This window comes from Notolabrus celidotus, chromosome 1 (assembly GCF_009762535.1).
Source record: "Notolabrus celidotus isolate fNotCel1 chromosome 1, fNotCel1.pri, whole genome shotgun sequence".
In the NCBI taxonomy this organism is placed as follows: Eukaryota; Metazoa; Chordata; class Actinopteri; order Labriformes; family Labridae; genus Notolabrus; species Notolabrus celidotus.
In genome coordinates, this window is record NC_048272.1 from 2,258,097 (window position 1) to 2,279,633 (window position 21,537).

The window sequence follows — 21,537 nt, forward strand, 5'->3', positions numbered from 1 at the left end:
GTTGTCCCCAGTGGCAGATCATGTCTTCCAGCTACAGTTGACTCACACTGTCCTGCTCTACTCTGGGAATCTGTGTTCAGCTCTGGAGTGACCCAGCACTTGGTACTTTGGTCATTATTGTGGTGATGTTAATTGTTGATGATGATTTATTTAACTCATCTGGTTAAATAAAGGTTAAATAAAAAATAAAAATTAAATGTGAACATTTTCAGAATGTACCTGTACTTTTTTGCGCTAAAACAAAAGGAACATTTTGTGTTGTTGTTATTTATAGATTATTATGTTTTTATTTTACTGGTCCGGCCCACTTCAGACCAACTTGGGCTGTATGTAGCCCCTGAACTGAAATGAGTTTGACGCCCCTGCTCTAGTACATACTATGTAGCCCAGCCCTAAAAACAGAGTTCTAACCATAGAGCTTTCTGGAGTCCCTGAGCTCCCTTGTCTCGTAGATTTCTCTGAACTGCTGTAGACGTCCTCCTGCTGCGGACGTGCTGGACTCCAGCGGCAACAGCTTCTACTACTCGTCTCATCACTATCACCTCTCTCTCTTACTCCCCTATATCTGTCTTTCCAGACCCAACTCAGTCGAGGCATGATGGCTGTCTAACATGAGTCTGGTCCTGCTGGAGGTTTCTGCCTGTTAAAAGGAAGTTTTTCCTCGCCACTGTAACTAGCTAAATACTGCGATGTGCAATGCTCATGATGGATTAAGGTGGGGTCAGACTGAGTCTTACCCTGTCTTGAAGTTGGGTCTCTGTTCATAATTTGACATAGAGCGGTCTAGACCTCCTATGTTTGTAAAAGCGTCTTGAGATATCGTTTGTTGTGATTTGGCGCTATACAAATAAAGATTGATTGATTGATTGATGGGAACAAGCTCCACATTATGAGTGTGTGAATCAATACTATGATAACCCTATGGAAAAGATGTCTGATACAGAAAAATGTAACCTACGCCACACTATGCCAGTCATTCCAGGCCACTTCTCTCATGACAGAACTGTTTGTTTTGGCTGTTTGTCCATGTTAGCGGAAGCCAGTCCAAATTAGCCCGTGAGCTATGAGGTGAATCATGTCCTGGAAGGATTAACACCCAGCAACTAGGCTAGCGCTATGACGAACTAAAAGAGGTCAGGACAGTGAAGGCCAAACCTCTGCGTGTTTGTCTCATTATTGTCCTTTGGTTTCAGAGCGTAACAGGAGCCAATGTCAACCTTGCTCTCGACTTACTGTACTTCAGTCTGTTCCTGCGTGGGCCCTGTCCCACGATGAGTGTCGCACGGGTCACTTGCATCACACTGTGCAATCATCCCAGAAGGACAGTCAGTACATATGAATGTGGTTATGTAAAAGCAAGACCCGACAATGGCAGGAGGTTTTATGCCTCTGCAGCTTTTACATAATACTATCAACCCAGTTTATCATTCAGAAAATTCAGTCAGTGCTTATCTGTGACCTACTTCTGAGTCAACAACAATTTCAGGCCCCATTTCTTTTAGTAGGAGACAAACAACTACTTGTCATTGCATATCATTGACTCCCAGTGGAAGTGACAGCTGTCTCCAGACTGTCTTTTCTCTCTGTGCACCCTCCCCAGTGACAGGGGGATTCATTTATGGTGTCACAGAGGGGAGACGCGAGTCTGGGATTAGCTCATTAAGACGGACATCTTTGATCTGTGGTTATCTCTCCCATTTTTCACGGCAACTTGATCATGTCCTGGACTCTTCAGCGCAGGGACCAGCACAAGGGCACAGACACACACAAACACAGACACACACGCACACAAACGAGACTGAAACCCCCTAGAGAGCAGGGCCCAACAAAGATGTGAAGTGTAGATGTGCAGCAACAGCTAAACGTCGTGTCAGGTTTCTGGGGGCTCGTGCTAAATTTAACCCTGTGATCCTGCAGCAGGCACAAGGGTTTAAATGCCAGCCTACAGTTGCTCCACACCAGTTGTTCTCCACACGTCTTCCACTCATCACAAACTTAAGCTGTGGACGAAGACAGGCACACACACATATACTTAGACACACACGCTCCAGGCACAGGACTGAAGACGACATACAGTAGAGCAGTTCCACGAGAGGCAGGAGTTTTTGCCCCAATTCACGCCACTAGTTGTCCAGCATGGAGCTTTTTGAGACCAACCCGTACTTCTTCCCTGACCAGCGCTTCTACGAAGGAGGGGACAGCTACTTCCCCTCTCGCCTGCCTGGGGCGTATGACCAAGGTGCTTACCAGGATAGGAACTCCATGATGGGCTTGTGTGGGAGTCTGTCTGGGAATGTTGGAGTTGGAATGACAGGGACGGAGGACAAACCTTCCCCGTCCAGCCTATCACCTCAATCTGAGGTGCACTGTCCCGGTCAGTGTCTGCCCTGGGCCTGTAAGCTGTGCAAAAGGAAGACGGTCACCATGGACCGTCGACGGGCAGCCACGCTTAGGGAGAAGAGGCGTCTGAAGAAGGTGAATGAGGCCTTCGAGGCTCTGAAGAGGAGCACCTTGATGAATCCAAATCAGAGGCTACCCAAGGTGGAGATCTTGAGAAGCGCCATCCAGTACATCGAAAGGCTGCAAGCCCTGGTGTCCTCCCTCAACCAGCAGGACAATGAGACGGGACAGCAGGGACTGCACTACCGACCCAGCCAGACCCAGCCCAGAGTGAGTAGGAGAGAGGAGGGATGACTGGAGGCAAAACATGTCTTATTTAACACTGAGGAGAGAGGCAAACAGATGCAACAGACTCAATGGGCTTAGACTGCAGTAACAAGGCAAGATGAAATTCAAAGTAGAATCAGAGAGCCTGAAAAATGGACGATTGAGAGTCCTTGAAAATATGTGAGTTTCTGGAAATGACTGTTTCAATCACTGAGGTTAAAATGACAGGATCCAATTAGAAAGCCAACTCTTAAGCATAGAGCAACTTTCATTTTTTTGTCATTTTTTTGAAAGATATAAAGAAATTACATGTAAACCAGTAATCTCTTGTATTGTATAGTAATATAAACTGATAAGACAGGTGCCAAAATACATCCCAGACTTGTCCAGGCTTGTTCATTGGCCTCTTAAGACAACTTTCATTGTCCCGTCTTCTATTTCAAGCTCTCTTTTCATTCACATTGTAGGGTAGGATAGTCTAATTTCTCTGCTGCAGTAAGTGTTTGTAGTGTAGAGTTGATTCCAGTGGTAGTTGTCTCTGCCTGTGTGTGTGTGTGTGTGTGTGTGGTACTACACTGCATTGTAGTCAGTGCTCTGTCTCTGTGTGGGGTTGGGGTGTGCCCTGTCATAACACAGAGTGACTGACAGCAACTCCTGTGAATCTCCATGGTAACAGGTGTCGTCGTCAAGTGAGCCCAGTTCGGGCAGCACCTGCTGCAGCAGCCCAGAGTGGAGCAGCACTCCCGAGCAGTGCACACAGAGCTACGGCAGCGAGGGTGAGTACACTTGAACACACAGAGTAATGAGACAGCGGAAAACAGATCAGCGCGCCCTGATACTGAGCTTGTGTGTCTGTGTCTCTTTGCAGATCTTCTGAGTGCTGGGGACTCTCCAGAGCACAGGAACATGCAGGCCCTGACCTCCATCGTGGACAGTATCACTGCAGCGGATGGAGCTGTGGCTTTTCCTATGGACATTCCCAAATAGACCCTCCACACAGCAGACCCATGGGTGCAGAAAATTAAAAAACAACAATTGGCAAAGCAAGCTGAAGAATAATCCTAAATTCCTATTCCTATTTAATTTATTTATTTCCAGCTCAACTGATCTACGTGTCTTATGCTAAAGTTTCAAAGTAGGAATTCATTTGAATTGTCACTCTGCTTAAAAAATGGGTCTGCTAGCTAAACTAAATTCCTTCTTTTCACAATGAGGCCTTATTTCCTTTATTCCCTGCCTTATGAAAGGGGTCCAGACCTGTCCGCCATAGCCCACAGGAGCTCAGCCTGACCACAGATTAAAGGACTTTGCTGCATGAACCTTACACCTTGTTACTAGAGTGGGCTTCTGTTGGTCTGTCCTCCAGTCTGATAGAACCACATAGGAATGTTAAGGCAAAGCTTTGTCTTTACTTAATTTAAGTTTTCCTCTTTTCGAAACCTTTCCCTGATCTTTCATTCTTGTTTTGTGTGTGTGTTTTTATGCTTAAAAAAACATGAGTTTATTTGTGGGGCCAATATGTACCATGGCAGTTTTGACCAAGATCTGCTTAATTTAAACTGGTTATGAATGCTAGTGATGTAAATACGTTCCCTTTTTCTACAGAGTGGTTTTGCCATTTTATTTTTTATTTTTTGCTAACTTATTTTTGACTTTTATAACTACGATTGTTGTGTATCTGTAGATGTTCCAAAAAGTGCTATTTCCTGTCAATTCTTCCATTAAAGACCATTTTCAATACGTTTGTTTGTCATCACAGTTCATTGCAAATTCACTTCAATCTTCATTATTAGATCTCTGCATATGAATGCACAATATGCAGGCAAGGGACAAGTTTTTGGTGTCAAAAGTCTCCTTTTCAGTTTGTCCAGTCTTTTTTTTTTGCATATACTGATCATAAATGAGGAAACAGTTTGTGTGAAGAGCAAAATAGGAGCAACACATGAGCTGTTACGCAATCCCAAAACCAATTAGCTACATAACAGAAACACATAAATGTAGCTTTAAATAAACAGAAGGCCCAGTGAGGAGAAAGTTCCTTCAAGTTGCTAGTAGGACTTTTAACACTGACAAGCACATTGGCATCAAAGTCTTTGCCCAATAACCGTCATTAATGATCTAAGAGAAGGGGACGACTTTGACTTAAGGCTGATTTATACTTCTGCGTCTCCCCTACGCAGCAGGGGCTGACGCGGACATGAGCACCACATACTTGTGCGTCGGTGTGTCCGTGTCGCACAGCAATTCTCCGCCGAAACACTAGAGGGCAGTGCGGTCTCTCTGATAGCCGGTCGCCTGCTTCCGGCCCCGCTACGATATCTGTTTACTTTTCCACATCGATTCAGAGCGTGTTATGTTAATCTACAGCTGATACATGTTGCTGTTTATCATACAGACATGATTACATGAAGAATAGAGAGGAGGAGATGAAATACACGGCCGATGTGCGGCCGATGTCCGGGATCCCGGAAGTGTTGTAAATGCGGGAAATACAAAGCCGCCGAGCGGACCAATCACAGGGCTTGAGGTCCGCGTCGGCTCTACGGGGAGTTACATTTTGGAGGAGGTGCACGTCAGCTACGTGCGTAGGCCTCGGCGTAGGTACGGGAGCTACGCGGACCCCCGGCGTAGGGTACGCCGTTGATTCAACGCAGAAGTATAAATCAGCCTTTATACTGCAGCTAGTCAGTAGAGGGAACTCTAGACATTTTGGCTTCACTTTTCAGGAACTGTCATTGCGTCCATCTTTTTTATACAGTCTATAGGGGCATTTCGACCGAAGGAACTTTACCCGATGGACCCAGAGTGAAAAAGTAGTCCAGGGGTAGATAATCTCCCCCCTAAAAAGCCCCTGCTAGGGGGTTAGGACTTTTCAAAAGCCCCAGGGCTTTTTGGGGGACAGGGCCTGCAATGTTGAACGTGTCTGATTGGTAGATTAACCACAGAGTCGTCCACAGTAACATCACACACGTCTGTGATTCACTGGATTTCTCTTTCTTTAATCTGTTCTATCTTTTTTTGTATGTCTGATGAAGATAGACGTCAGTTCCTGTTTACACACAAAGTGTTCCAGTTTGCTCAGTTTGTGTTAAATGCTGTTCAGCAGCGCAGGAGCACACTCAGACTCTATGTCTGATTTAGTTGTTGTCACTGTCAAATGTCTGAAGTTCACCACTGTGCTTTTGAATTACTCTAGGTCATTGTTGGACATGTGCAGTATTGTAACTGCTCTTCTTTCTTCTTTGTTCTTTTTCTTCTTATGTTGTTGCTCCTATTTTGTTTTGTTTTTGTAGTGTCTTGTAAGTCCATATGGGCTGGGCACCTTTATGGTGCACAACACAATGAATAATAAAGAAACTAAACTAAACTAAACTAAACTAAACTAAACTAAACTAAACTAAACTAAACTAAACATAACTAAACTGTGTGTGTGTGTGTACTTTTCAAAAGAAGAAGCTGTGATTCTCTTGATTTAGCAGCTTGTAACAGTAGTCTTCTCTCAGCCCACCGTGAATGCGTCTCTCCCGGTGTTCCGGTTTTAAAAGTGACCCTGTAAACTGGAGACCTTCAGCTGAACGTGTCAGTGTTTGTGGAGTTTACACAGCTGTTGAAACACAGAGGGAGTTTTAAGATTCAATATCCTCATCAGATACTTAATGATCGTCCAAAGACGTTTATGAGGGATGCATCCGGCTGAAAGTCGGCAGTTAACAGGGTCGCTGTTTAAACCAAAACACCGGCGATCTCTCCCACGGCTTTTTGAGTTAAAAATGACTTTAAAGTCATTTTTTATCTCCTTACCTAAAGCCCCCCCCCTCCCAAATTCGGCCATTGCCCTTGGAGACCGAATCCACATTGGTTTTGTGATTGCCAATACTTTGTCAGAGATAAAGCTGATAAAGAACACAACATCGAAATCTTTAAAAAACAGCTTTACTTATGTCTATATAGTGTCATAAATACAGTTCACTTTTTAAATAGCCAAATAATAAAATCTTGATTTGTCAGCATTGTTTCACACCTGGAATAAAGACACAGTACTCATAGCTGCCACATAGCACGGTACACCTTTTAGACACCTTGGAAAAACTGTAAAATAAAAAACAAAGAAACAAAAAAAAAAGATTGTACACCACCCATCCAGTACTTCACTGGTTCTTTGCTGTGTTCTCATTGGATGAGGAGTTGGTCAGCCAAGAGGACTGACTGCTCACTGGCACGTCTTCATGGCAACTAAAAAGGAGGTGGCGGAGCAGGATTAGTCAAGTCCGTCACTTTGAGCAGTTTTGAATGTTTATCATTGGCTGATGTTGAGCAGCAGTTTACAGTTTGATTTGAGAGAAAGAAAGGAAACAACAGAGAGGAGCTACAGTGTTCACACTACCCATCCACAGGGAAAAGTCATGGTCACATGGCTGGGGTCGGCCTTTCACACTCAACATTTCTTCTGACACACACGCACACACACACACTCACTCTTCATATTAAAGGATTCTCTCTATTCTAGGCTACATAGTGTCATACTGAAGGCGAGAGAGGCGAAGAAAAGAGGTAACAGCTACATAAGTGTCAAAAGAGGATGAGGAAGAAAGAAAAGTAAAAGAAGAGGCAAAGAGAGAAGTTTGAAATTGGACCCATGAACCTGTGAAGAGTCCTTGTAGAAACACACCCCCTCCCACTAACAATTCACACACTTACGGCATACGGCAAAAGACACACAAAGGTCCGACACGGAGAGAAAGAGAAAGAAAGAGGAAGAGAGAGAGAGAACAGTCACTATCGAATACAGGGCATTGGGTTTCATACAGCAATGATATTATATTATTTTCCATATATATTTCCAATATATATATATATATAATATTTCTATAAAAAACATAAGTCATCCATTTTATGTACAGAGACGATTAATGAGTAATACCTTGCATAACCGGTAGAGGGGCATGTGCAGTGGGATCTGCCATTTATACAAGTATTCATCATTCCCAAGTCCAAATCAATGACTTGTTACCACCCTCTCTAGTCTTTTTTACACCACCCAACTCTTGTGTTGTCTCGGAGGTGATAACGCAGGATTATTGGTTTGGACTTGGCCATGTTGAGAGATTAGAACCAGGACAAGAACCCACAGCTGAGACCAGGGGAGCAGGAGCACAACACCACAACAACAAGGCTACTGGGAGCACTGGGGTATACTGGGAGAGAGACAGGGAAGAGTCTCCTTTACAGCAGCGAGCGCAGCCAATGAGCACTCTCAAGAGTTCAAAGGTCAGAGTTGGCCTCTGTATTGCACGTGTCCGAAGAGGAGAGGTGAGAGATGAAAGGTGGGAGGTAAGGCTGGGCAACAAACGGGGTGAAGATCACCCCCCATGTCAGTGGCGCCCAGGACTCCCTCTCCAGATTTGGCATATCACTCTCAAAAGGCCGCAAGCATATGTCCATATAGGTAATAGAATGCACTGGAAGAGACACAAGAGAGGAGGACAGAGAGAGAGAGAGAGAGAGAGAGAGAGAGAGAGAGAGAGAGAGAGAGAGAGAGGATGTAAGAGTAAAAGTGAGTTTGTGCCTGCTTGCAGCTTAGCTTGACATGTACAACATCAGTAGGTATTACACTGGCAAGCCCTAATTATCTGCTCATGTTCCTTCAAATGAAAAAAAAAAGAAGGTTTGCATGAAAGGCATTAACAATGTGAAACAGTAAAACCATCAGCCTGCCTAAAATTGAGCAACTAATAGACTAAATACAATACTACTCATCTCATCACTATCACCACTCCCTCTCTCTCTTACTCTCCTCTATCCCCCTTTCCAGACCCAACTTGGTCTCAGCAGATGGCTGTCTAACATGAGTCTGGTCCTGCTGGAGGTTTCTGCCTGTTAAAAGGAAGTTTTTCCTCGCTGCTGGAACTACCTGAATACTGCGATGTGCAATGCTCATGATGGATTAAGGTGGGGTAAGACTGACTCTCACCCTGTCTTGGTGTTGGGTCTCTGTTCATAATTTGACATAGAGTGGTCTAGACCTCCTATGTTTGTAAAAGCGTCTTGAGATAACGTTTGTGGGATTTGGCGCTATACAAATAAAGATTGATTGATTGAAGGCTAAACAATGATTTAGGGTTATCATCAGGCGGCAACCTCCGGTCTCTAACTATGAAGCCCATGCTGAAGTGTTATAAACTGCAGTTCATGGAGAATCCGCTTGAGGCTGGCTGCAGAAACACCGGAAACCACATAGACATGAATGGGAAAAAGACGATCTTTGCAGCATTAATAAACATGTTTACAGCCTGGTTGAAAAAACGGCTTGGCCCTGTGAAGCTAATCTCTCTATCTACACACACTGTATGGGGGGTGAATTTTATCTAATGCAACAGTTCAGAAGATATTAAGATTCCAAGTTTTTGCCCAAATAAGGACATGACTGACTTGACTCCCGGTCGGAAACACATAGCTGTTGGCTAGGAGGCTCAAACTCCGCCCCTTTACGTCACACTCTGCCTGGTTGAGTTCAGCATTTCCAATATTGGCTTCAAAACAACGCTCAGGAACAGACCGGTGACATCACGGGTACTACGTCCATTACAGTCTATGGTTGTCATTCAGTTTAAGACATACTGTAGAAGATCCTTGTTCCAGTTCTCTGTGCTATTTACTAATGCTTTCAAAAAAAGTACTTAGAAAAGAGTAAAGCTGGTGCTAATGTTAGTCCTATCAAACATTTGTATGAATATAAAAATATCCAAGTTTGTGCATTGACTTTAGTCAAAATGTCTCTAAAGTGACAAAAATGACAAAGACTAATGACAAAAAAAATGATAATAATAAAACAAGTTAATGATGTCTTAAAACAGCTGCATATTGCTCAAACAGGATTTAATACGGCATTTATTGTTGCCTATTTCCAACTGTAAATATAGACAGACTGTGTGGTCTTCACAGCTGCAGGAGTGTTAACCTGCTATTAAAAAAATATATATTTAAAGCTGCTGTGAGGAACTTTTGTTTTGTATCGATTATGGCGCCCCCTTATGGACAAAGTGATACCTCTTATCTCTTGTCCTATACATGCAAAAGTAGTGTTTTCAACAAAAACCTCGTCCTGTTGTCTTTTAACAATCAACTTTATCAGGCAATGTGATTATTTTCCATGAAACATTAAAATAAAGGCTGTTTCTGAAGTGAGATGTCCATCATCTGGTCTGGCACCTACCCCCTCAGGGTGGTTTCAGGCATTACAAATTACAACTGAGAAGGTGCCAATGTTGTTGCTGATGGTCTTGTTTGCTATTGAAAGTTATAAAGAGACATCAGTATCATTTTCAGTCTGTTTCTCAGCCAGTTCAAAACTCCTCACAGGGCTTTTAATAAAATGCACTGACTTATATCTTACTGGAGGGTTACATCATTCTTACAAATAATTAATGACTTTTAATTATTTCTAGGCGGCCATGAATTTCTGTGGGACAGATTTATAAACTGTGTCAAGTTTTGGACAAAGGAACAGCACTTGGTTTTGGTCTTTAAATGGGATTTCTTAAAATGAGGGGAAAGTAACATTTATGTTAGAGTACATTCTCAAACCCTGCAGTTACTCTTGTAACTATTTGGAGTACCAGAATCATCATTAAAGTAGCACTGATACCTTTCCTAACCTAAATGTAAAACTTTGGTCCACTTGCACCTTTTGACGTTGATATAGCTAGCTAAAAGGCTAATATTAGCCTGATTAGAATAAAAGTAGATTAGCCTTGCAGTCTGACAATTAAGTTAGTACCACATTCCTGATTCATGCCACACAGCTGGGCAATGCTGGCAAGAAAGCGCACTGGCTGGCAAGTTCAGCAGTTTAATGTAGTATTTTGTTAGCTTACCTGTTAGCATTAGCGCTCCTGTTAGTAAGCAGAGAGAAGTTAGCATGAATAGGTCCGCACGGCCGAGGGGTCAAGTCTCGGGGGCGCCGGGGGAGCAGCTTGAGAGGTAGCAGAGAAAGAATTGGGCAAAGCAGGACAGAGAGGCCACAGCATGCAGTTAGTCAGTCAGGACAAGCAAAGAGAAGCACATAGATGAACACAGATACATTCATAGGTTGAGGCAGATCAGTTATGATAGTAACAGAACACACCTTCAGGCTGGAGCTGTTTCTTGGGCATCAAATTCACAGAGGGGGGCATAGACATGGAGGGCATGCGGAAGCCAGCAGGTAGTGTTTCCATGGAGCCTGCCATCATGCCCAGCCCTGCTCCTCCCTCACGTGCCCGAAACCTCTTTCGCCATGATGGCGAGCGTCTGAAAGACTTGTCATCACCGCTCTGTAGGGACAGGGAGAAAAGCCAGGTCAGACAATTAGCCTCATTCCAGTGATATTGTATTTGATCAAAGCAGCAGTTTGAGAACTCACCTCTTCTAATCGACGGTCAGTCCCCAGTGCTAACAGGTTGTTAAATTCTCTCTCCAGAACCTGCCGGGCCTGAAAAACAGCACACACAATCTTTCTCAGCAGGACACACTGTGAAGCTGCTGGTTAACCATTCAGGGTGTGATATTAACAGGAACTGATTGAAAACGTCAATGAAACCTCTTCAAATACCTGAAAAAAATATCCAAATAATTCCTCTGATAATAGGAGAAACATTAATGTGGGCAAATAATCTGTGCTGAAGCATGTGGCCAGGAAAATCTTTTATGTGGATTCTGAGTGGGGACAACAGAGCCCTTTTGATTACAAACCATGTGATACAGAATCTGAGGCAGGGATTAATGTTGGCACAGTCTGAGGCGGTTCTGGTTGCAACCAAACCAATTTGACTAAAATGGCTGGAGAAGGTGCCAAAAGGCCTGACAAAAGCCTAAAGTCCAGAGAAACACTGTGACTTTCTCCTGTTTAAATCATTCCACTGATCCACTATATTCTCACAGACCCCAAGTCATGTCATAAATATGTCTGGAAACTGATCCTGTTAGTTTGACACGGTTATTATGTTTGTTTGTTGTGTTAGTTTGGGCTGGATACTTCCAATAGTCTAGTTCAGGGGCTCCCAAAATATAGGTGCCAAAGACTCGCAACCCCCGCTGTCCCTCACAGTGATTTAATGTGGCTTCATGTAGCTGGTCTGGAGAAAATGACCCTACCTATATGAGCATGTGTCTGTGTTTCCTGTGCTGTTATAAATTAACCTTCTGCTACTGATGCTTTGATAATTAACTGTTCACTAACCCTAAACTTAGGAGTCACCTGGCAAAAAGAAAGGCAGAAAACTCACATTAACATTTTCTATTTATAAGGTTTTATTTCAAATGTTTCTACTATTTTTGTTGATAATTTTTACTATGATTGGTAAAATGTAATATTTTAAGATAACTTTCGTCATTCAATCTTTTTTTTCTTTGTTCACCACAAGTTAACAAATTATATATAAGTAATACAAAACCAACAAAGATGAGGAAAAAATACAAAAATACAAAAAAAAATTACAATAATAATAAATAAATAATAATAATAAACAGTACAAACAAAAATGGAGATAAACATAAGAAAACAATGTAAATAAACAAAAATAAATAAATATTTTTTGATAACTAAAAAAAAAAAGACATTCTGGAAATCATCTCACGACCCTCCATTAGTGTCTCACAACCCCCCAGGGGGTCCCGACCAAGACTCTGGGAACCCCTGGTCTAGTTAGCGTTTTTTTTATTTCCCAAGGTTCAGATTATTTGTTCTTAATTATTATTATTATTATTTTTTTAAATAACCTGGTGCAATTTTATCCGTGCAATAACATACCTATCTAATTATCAGATAGAGGTGTACATAGTGTGTATACAACTGTAATAGTTGGCATATTTTATTTATCTTATATATTCTATTCTATTTTATTTATTTTATTTATTTTATTTATTTATTTATTTTATTTATTTTATTTATTTTATTTATTTTATTTATTTTATTTATTTTATTCATTTTATTTATTTTATTTTATTATATGTATTATATTTATTTTATTTTATTTCATTTTATTTTATTTTATTTATTTTATTCTATTTTCCCTTTATCATTGCTATTATTATTGTTATTATATTTTTAACTGTGTTAGTACATTGTTGTATTCCCCTGTCCCGTGTTGTAAGCTGCTGTAACAAAAGAATTTCCCCCAATGGGGGACCAATAAAGTATATCTTATCTTATCTCTTATCTTATCTTAGTTGAGGGTGTGGTGCTGGGAGCGCCGGTCTGTTGCACGGCTGGCCAAGCACCTTTCTGTCTTTTGTTCATTTTGCCCAGGGTCTCCAGTCTGTTTAGTTTTCCTTGTTTTTGGTTTTCTTGCTTCTTGCATTTAGGAGGGTTTCACATATCTCAATAAAGCATGGGGTTTCATCGATATTTTGGTGTGGCACGCCTTTTCATATGTCGTGGTCTCCCCTTCTTGAGCCTTAAATTTTTGTTACTAAGCAGACCATAACACTATATGCCAGACAGACTTAGCTGAAGTGTAACCACTCCCTAGCTAACATAACTGTGTGATAGTTCCAAGTAAGACAGGAAAGGTGTACATTCGTTGTAAACACTTAACTTGTAGGTTGTAGTGTTAGCTAGCCAAAAGTTAGCTTACAGTAATGCTAGCTAATTAAATAGAGAGTGGGCTTGGGGATAGTTAGTTAATATGGATGTTTGCTAGCTCGAGTGGTGACTAAACTATTTGTAGCCAAGCTAATGTTATACAACATGTTGTTTTAGCGAAAATATGATCAGGTGTCAGGCGCCAGATTTCATCCAGGTCATGGTAATCCAAAGCTTGATCTGTATGGCAACTGGACTGGTAGAAGTTCTTGAAGATGTTTCACCTCTCCTCTGAAAGGCTTCTTCAGTTCTGACCAGACTGAGGAAGAGCTCGAAGATATAAGCCACTAACAGTCATGGGTGTGTCCAGGAGTCACAAAGGGTCCTAAGTGGAGTCGTTAGTCTAGTTTCTGTTCGTCATTCTGTACCTCCTGACGATCGTTAACCTAGTTCCTGACAGTCGTTAGGGTGATGGGTCAACTGTGAGTCGTTAGAGTTGTACAACATTTAAAATTATTTGATCTTTGACCTCCCCTGAGTGGGGCATCATAGCAAATGGCCACTGTCACAATGTTGAACCAAGCGGCAACCCCCAGTCTAAAAATGTGAGGCCAATGCGGAAGTGCTACAAACTAGAGTTTCATCAATGAGAGGCTCAGCTTGGTACTTTGAAAGATATTGAGATTACAAGTCTTCCAATGAGAGGCACAGCTGACTTGGTTGACAGGCAGGAACACTGTAGCCTGCCTCTTTACGTCACACTCGCTCGACAGCAGCAATATGGCTGACGTCGCCGATTGGCCTCAAAACAGCTCTTCAGAAACAGATGGGCGACGTCACGGATCCTCCGTCCATATTTTATACAGTGTTGAACCCATGATGTCTGTTAACAGTTTTGTTTTCCTCTATAACCACCTGTGTGTTCTGCATAGGGATCTGTAGGATGAGCGCTAGGCTGCTGTAGTCGAAGGTCTCATCCAAAGAGAGAAGTGCTCCATGGACACCGCTCTCCAGCAGGTTGCCACTGTATTCCCTCAGACCAATGGACAGGACCCAGTGGATCACCTGCTCATTGGTCCACACCAGCACATCTGAAGTAAGACAGAGGAGCGCAGATTCATGGAACTGTAGCACATGCTTTAGATTTTAGGGAATTAGAGTGACTTGAGTTTAAGAAAGAGAGCAAGAGGAGGAAAGAGAGAGAGAGATAAAGAGATAATGTGCATGTCCACATAGTGTCAACTCAATGGCACACACCCTTTGTTCATTTAAAACGCAGCTGTCAGCCAGCCTTCCAAGTTGGAACAGGCGGTGTGTGTGTGTGTGTGTGTGTGTGTGTGTGTGTGTGTGTAAACATGCCGAGCTTGTGATTTGACAAGACAGCTGAGTCAAGTTCATGTGCAGAACTCAAGGTCAAAAGGGCGAGAGGGCTTGCTAGATCTAAGTGTATCTATGTGTGTGTGGGTGTGTGTGCTTGTGTGTGTGTGTGTGTGTGTGTGTGTGTCTGGACTACCCTTGGTATTTGGATCAGAAGATTGTAGTCCTGCCTTAGTTGGCTCTTGGTCAGTCTAAGGTGCAGCTGTTTCAATGCTCAGGCCAAATTGAAAGTATCAGGCCAAGCCACTAGATGGTACTCTGGCCTGATAGGACTGTAGATATGTTTATGTGTTTGAACAAGGTTCAAAAGTGTGTGTGTGTGTGTGTGTGTGTGTGTGTGTGCATTTTTATCACTGAGTGTGTCTCAGGTTGTATGGGAAGTGTACCTTTCATGTCGTGCTGGCTGTCCTCTCTCCGGCGCTCCAGGTCTTTCCTGTCATAATTGAGTCTCTTCAAGCACATAATCCCATACTGCAGACTAGCCCTAGTACACACACACATTTACACATACACAGGACACACACATGGAACCACAAACACAAACACATATGCATCATTAGCCTTCTCATCTCCATAGCTAATGTATGCAGTAAGCCAAAAGGAGCAGAGGCTAATCAATCAGAAGCTAAACTAATGGCTTCACATACTGACCTATGGAAACTGTCCACCATCTTGAGGTGGCTTCTCAGGTCCTTCTTAGTCAGGTGATCCAGCATGCGGGCATCCACCAGACACTCCATAAAGTACGAGCGATACTGGGGGAGACCGAGGCTTGGCAGCCACTCGTTTCCGATCCACTCATGATTCATGTCACCGTATGCCAAAGTCTGAGAAAAGAGAGGAGCACATTTTGTCAGGACAAAAAGTGAGAGGGTTGTATGAAAACAATAGAAATAAGTGTGAGTAGGTGCTAAAATCTATTCCACTGGTAACACAAATTCAATATCTGTCATTTTGTATAATTAACCTAGATTTCTTGTATATCCTTAAATCAATTTATGTAGCACTGGTCGTTCAAAAGAACTACAGGTGTAACTCTAAACTTTTAAAGTGATTGCATCCTTAGGTTCATGTCCTGGTATTCTGCATGTGTTATCACTGTTAGGAATGACACTGAGTCTGAAATGTTATTGATGCAATTTGATACACCAGGGTTTTTCATAGAGATAGGTCAAAATAGGTGCTGTGAAAAAAGTAATTTATCAAAGTGTTTCAGTCTCCCATTGTGAAAAATATCCTTGGTGTTCTGTGTGTATTTAAAGCTCAATTAATACAACTTTATAGGGTAATAATCATTAAATGCTTTGTAATGTTAAAGGCCTTGGACAGCCACACAGGTCATTTTTAGTCAGTCTTTCTGATATGACGTTTGCACATTAAAGCTGGGGTTGGTAGTCAGATTTAGATACACTTTTTGTTATACTGGTTAAAATGATATTTATGTCCTGATGGTAATCAATACATAATGTGTTCTTAAAAAAGAGTGAAAAAAAGCTGCTATCTACAGCCGGAGTAAACCTGGGAAAACACCAACTAATCAGTGTTTTTGGGTCCCAAAATTTAAACCAATCAAATCCCATCCTGCCGTTCTGCCCGCCTCCTGCGCGTAAATTTCCCCAGCGTTCACTCCCCGTCCCCTGCCTCTGCTTCCCCTGACTCTACTGACTGCCCCTCTCGCTCGACCTCAGGCCTGTCCCCTCTGACCCGATGAGGTGCTTTGCTCAGGACTGTAGTCCGGATCAGAGTCTTAAAAAGCTCTCACCACGGGGGCTCTGACAAGCAGAAGAATTAATGACATTTAGTAAGTCCTACAGAAAATGTAGATGTATTGTAGCGTCCGTCTGGACGCTGTAGGGATGACGAGCCGATTCATGAACACGTTGATCTTTAATAACCGGTCACTGTCGGCCGTGATCACACCAACCGACAAAACAACAATCAATGTTTGAATGAATGAAGAACTTCTCCTCTTGTCTCTCCTCTCTCCCGCTCACACACTCTACACCTCTCCTGATGCCTTCACTGACTGTCAACACTGTAGGAATTAAGAGCATCTACACTGAACAGGTTTAACAAACAGTAGAGCTGTTACAGTATTATATATGTGTTATAACTTTTCTCCTGATATCGTGTCACCAGTACAACTGGATAATGCTAGCGTGACAGTTGTGAGTGCTAACAGCAGCCATGTTTGTTTGTGTTTTTAACTTTCACTATGAGAATGTTTTGGTGAGGACCGGTTTTGAATCAGTCACAATCATATGGTCGCAAGTCAGCGGCGCTCGTTCATGTGAGCCGGGGGGCATCGTTTTGCAGGAGCTCCGAGGGAAGGGGGGGGAGGGGTTAGACGGAGTCCTGAAGACATGCTACATTCAAATTCATGCTAGTTTTCTGAGACTACCAACCCTAGCTTTAAACAAAAATAGAAAAGACAATTTTTTCAATCGATAGCTGTTACATCCTGTTGTGAAAACACCTTTAATGAGGTATAAACCAAGCGGCAACCTCCAGTCTAAAAATATAAGTCCAATGCGGAAGTGCTAAAAACAGCAGTTCATTGAGGATCAGCTTGAGGCTGGCTCCGGAAGTACAGGAAACCACATACACACCCATTCAAAAAAGCCGATCTTTACAGCAGAAATAAACATGTTAATGTGTGTTGCCCCTCAAAGCCCCGCCTCAAAGCCCCGCCTCTTGTATATGGTTCCTGCCGACGATTGGCCTCAAACAGCGCTGAAGAATCTGACGGGTGACTTCACAGATCCTACATCCATATTTTATACAGTCTATGGTATGAACCCTGGTTTACTTGGTCTATGTACCAGTAGTAAACATGATAATATTCCAATAGGTTAAAGAGCCAGTTCACCCACTTTACAATACAGGGTATTTATCAAGTCATCTGTTATTCTTCAGGCCATACAGTAAAAGATACAGACAGCTATTCATATAGTTGTTATTTTCTGTCTCCTTGAACCATTTCCTTCTGCAAGTATTGCAAATCTTAAAAGTTAATCTGTTTCCCTCCTTTTTCACAGACAAGTTTGTGAGTTGGCAAGTGCGTCAGTCAGTGAGCATGTTCACAGTGTGAGAGTGTGTGCAGACATATTTTAGCAGATCAGTGACCTCACCTGTGCCCAGCTGCCTTCCTCATTATCCTTAGTGGCAGCATGGTAGAGACAGTTTACAAGGTTAGAGAGACAGGGGATAACCAAAGCCACACATGTTGCACATCCACAAACACACACATAGATATAAACCTCTTCTGTCTGCTATTAGCTTTAACAAACATCTATAACACTCACATCATTGAATTTTCCTTAAGTCTACACAAAGACAGATTTTGTCAGTTACACCAGACACACATAAAAAAAAAAGGAAGCAGCTTGAGCATGAAAAAGCGTTAGTGTGTGATGTAGTGGGATTTAAACATATGTGTGTCACGGTGGGGACAGTGTGAGTGTGAGGGAGTGTTGTTTGGTGGAGGTGAAAGGGGAGGGGAGCACCCAGATGGTACTGACCGCTTTAGAGGAGGAAGCCAGGTTCTCCATCTCTTCATGAGTCACCCACACATTTCCGGAGGACTGCTCAGAGGACGAAAACACAACCAAACGCACACACACAAGCACGCACACACACACACACAAAAACATACCCAAGAATATACTCATGTGCATGTTTTTCACGCATAGCAACCCCCACAGACACACACACACACACACACACACACACACACACACACACACACATAGACAAACATTGTGTTGAGTGATGCCAAGGGAGGGAGTGTATTTCACGCAGGTAGCTCACGGCTAAATCTGGCTCTGTTTGTGTGTCGTTTTCCCACAGTACTCCATGCAATTTATGGAAGAAGGAAAGGACAAGTCAACCTCAGTCAAAGAGAGACACCAAGCCTCCACTGAGGTCTGAACAAGAGTACAAAAAAAAAAAAAAAAGAGTGAGGAGTCAACACTCAAGGGTGCAAAGTGAAGGTTAAGCCCATTAGTGGAAAAGTTTGGAGTGCTCTGTGTGGGTTAATTTCCTCATATTCAATGCTCTGGGTCTATTTGTGTGGGGTTTCATGTTTACATGTCTGATATCTGTGTATACATATCATCATGCGTGAACACAGGTTTATCATAAAGGTGTATTTGTTGTGTTATTTTACCGTTCTGGAGGTAAGCGGTGCAGATGGGCTGGTGAGGGAGACCATCTCCTGGATGGCCAGGCGCAGTTTAAGTCGGTGCAGAGGGTTGCTGATGCCAATCTCCCGCTGGATCTCTGTGTCTGACAGAGCTGACATGATGGCTCCGCTCTTCACGTTGGCACGGCAGGCTGCCACATACCACGCCGGCATTCCTACCCACAGCTGGTGAGAGACATCAAAATATTCATCGCCATCACCATTGTCACCATAAAAGGAACGATAGAAGTGGGAAGGGATGAAGATCAGTGTCTGATGGTCTTTTTTTGGTATTTAATATGACTGCATGCTGTTTAATTTAGCAGGAATCAAATAATACAAGTCTGACAGCAAGTAAGACTGAGGTTTTGTGAAATCATTTTAGTTGGTAGACTTAAAAGTAGAAGATATACCTCTAGCCAGGAGACAACAGTAGGACCGTCCCACTGGGCAAACGGCTGGCCTCTTTTCCTGGCATCTTCCAGAAGTTCATGTCTAACCAGAGAAAAGCCACAAAGAATATATTCAACCTACAAAAACAAGCTCTAAAACACAAAAAAATTAACAAATGGAGTGTGCATTTACTTTTTCTTCATCCTGCGGTCCCTCTCAGCTTGAGTGCCTAGTTTCCCCAGAGTCATGGTGTCACAGATGCCCATATCAAAGTCTGGAATTCAGCACATAAGTGTTAATTGTGTTTTTCTTCTTCTTCAGACAGTGTTGGTGTAGGATATGTTGTGTAGTCTGAAGTGTACCTGTTAAGGCAGGTAGGGTCTGTCCTTCCCTGCATACAGTCTGCTCCATTCTGCCCTTTTCCTTCTTCCCAAACAATCGTCCAATAGACGACTTAATGCCTTTCTTCGGCTTACTGCAAACAGATATGAAGAAACAGTCACAGTATAATTTACACTAGGATATATTATTGTCAACTGTTAGCAAAATATGCTTTTGTTCTTCTACGTATGAAGCATTACGGATGTTACAATGTCATTTAGCAGACACTTTTATCCAAAGTGACGTACGTAAGAGAACAAGAACAACACAAGCAAAGATCTAGACAAGAGGAAACAAGATCAGTAAGAGGAACAAACTGCTTCAAGTCCATTTGGGTGCAGGAACTGACAAGCAGTGTAAAGGCAATGCACAAAAGTAAATAAGGAACATCTACAATGAAGCAACCAAACCATTTAAGACCTTCCATTATCATCATCAACAATTAACATCACCACAATAATGACCAAAGTACCAAGTGCTGGGTCACTCCAGACCTGAACACAGATTCCCAGAGTAGAGCAGGACAGTGTGAGTCAACTGTAGCTGGAAGACATGATCTGCCACTGGGGACAACAGTGCAGAATAGTCTAGCTAAGTGCATAGTGCTTCCTAAAGAGCTGGGTCTTTAGCTGTCTTTTGAAAGTAGAGAGGGACTCTGCAGATCGAATGGAGTTGGACAATTCATTCCACCATTTAGGGACAACAGAAGAGAAGAGTCCAGCTAGTGATTTTGAGGCCTTATGTGCTGGAAGCACTAGGCGATTTTCAGAGGCCGAGCGTAGCGGGAGAGAAGGGCAGTAGACCTGGATGAGGGGTTCCAGGTAAACTGGAGCGGTTTTGGTGACTGCTTTGTAAGTCATGATTAGAGTTTTGTATCTGATGCGAGCTGCAACTGGAAGCCAGTGTAGCGAAATGAGCAGGGGAGTGACATGAGCTGTCTTAGGCTGGTTGAAGACCAGACGTGCTGCTGCTGCGTTCTGGATCATCTGCAGAGGTTTAACTGTGCATGCAGGGAGGCCTGCCAGTAGAGAGTTGCAGTACTCCATGCGTGACATTACAAGCCTGAACCAGGAGCTGTGTTGCGTGTTCTGTCAGGTAGGGTCTGATCCTCTTGATGTTATAGAGGGCAAAACGGCAGGACCGAGCAATCGAGGCAACATGAACCCTGAAGGTTAGCTGGTCATCGATCATGACACCCAGATTTCGGGCAGACTTAGTGGGCATGAGGTTTTGAGATCCAAACTGGATATTGATCTGTGGGTCCACAGTGGGACTTGCTGGAATGATAATAAGCTCAGTCTTGGACAGGTTGAGCTGTAGGTGACGTTCCCTCATCCATTTAGAAATGTCAGCAAGGCAGGATGAGATCCGAGCTGAGACAGTTGTGTCGTCAGGTGGAAAAGACAGGAAAAGCTGTGTATCATCTGCATAGCAGTGATAGGAAAAGCCATGGGAGCGAATCACTGCACCAAGTGATATGGTGTATATTGAGAACAGGAGGGGACCAAGCACTGACCCTTGAGGTACCCCTGTTGATAACACTTCTCCTCTCCATCGATACCGCAAACCTTGTTGCAAGCGCACCATATCTGTACCAATGCTTACAAATGACACTGTATACCCATGCATGTGTGTTTGTGCGTGTATGTGTGTGTGTGTTTACCCTCGGCCATCCTCTAGACTGCCTGTAAACTGGGCAAAATTTGTTTCCAGCCGTAAACTGCGTGGCGATGAGGGAGGGGATGTCTCACACTTGATAGTAGCTTTGTCCACTTCCACTGGAGACTGCAGGAGTCACAAAAGAAACTCAGCTCAGTCACTAACAGCCACATTCTCACAAAAAAGAACTGTAATGCTTTAGTCTTGTGTGCAAACTTACCGCTACTTTCCTGCGGTGTTTCCTCAGGTCGCTTGGCTATGAAACAAAACGACACACACAGTTACGGGTACATCACTTTTAATTTGTGTTTGACAA

General features: G+C 42.9%; 2 protein-coding genes across 2 annotated transcripts in view; one reads left to right on the forward strand and one right to left on the reverse strand.

The window, feature by feature from the left end:
- The first annotated feature begins 1,520 nt into the window (after window positions 1–1,520).
- myog (myogenin) lies at window positions 1,521–4,407 on the forward strand. The gene is made up of 3 exons (XM_034687481.1): window positions 1,521–2,670; window positions 3,344–3,443; window positions 3,536–4,407. The coding sequence occupies exons 1-3, from the start codon at window positions 2,137–2,139 to the stop codon at window positions 3,652–3,654; spliced, it is 753 nt and encodes a 250-aa protein (XP_034543372.1). The 5' UTR covers window positions 1,521–2,136; the 3' UTR covers window positions 3,655–4,407.
- A 2,174-nt stretch (window positions 4,408–6,581) lies between these two features.
- The window catches only part of ppfia4 (PTPRF interacting protein alpha 4), a 120,834-nt gene continuing 105,878 nt past the window's right edge, over window positions 6,582–21,537 (reverse strand). The window contains exons 17-31 of the mRNA XM_034692936.1: window positions 21,442–21,477; window positions 21,226–21,347; window positions 19,544–19,656; window positions 19,374–19,455; window positions 19,202–19,283; window positions 18,774–18,974; window positions 18,127–18,189; window positions 17,737–17,763; window positions 15,257–15,432; window positions 14,992–15,089; window positions 14,144–14,319; window positions 11,069–11,137; window positions 10,793–10,979; window positions 10,542–10,639; window positions 6,582–8,126 (exon numbers count right to left, since the gene is read on the reverse strand). Coding sequence (XP_034548827.1) covers window positions 10,581–10,639; window positions 10,793–10,979; window positions 11,069–11,137; window positions 14,144–14,319; window positions 14,992–15,089; window positions 15,257–15,432; window positions 17,737–17,763; window positions 18,127–18,189; window positions 18,774–18,974; window positions 19,202–19,283; window positions 19,374–19,455; window positions 19,544–19,656; window positions 21,226–21,347; window positions 21,442–21,477 — 1,491 coding nt within the window. The 3' untranslated portion in view covers window positions 6,582–8,126; window positions 10,542–10,580. The remainder of the gene's footprint in view (window positions 8,127–10,541; window positions 10,640–10,792; window positions 10,980–11,068; window positions 11,138–14,143; window positions 14,320–14,991; window positions 15,090–15,256; window positions 15,433–17,736; window positions 17,764–18,126; window positions 18,190–18,773; window positions 18,975–19,201; window positions 19,284–19,373; window positions 19,456–19,543; window positions 19,657–21,225; window positions 21,348–21,441; window positions 21,478–21,537) is intronic.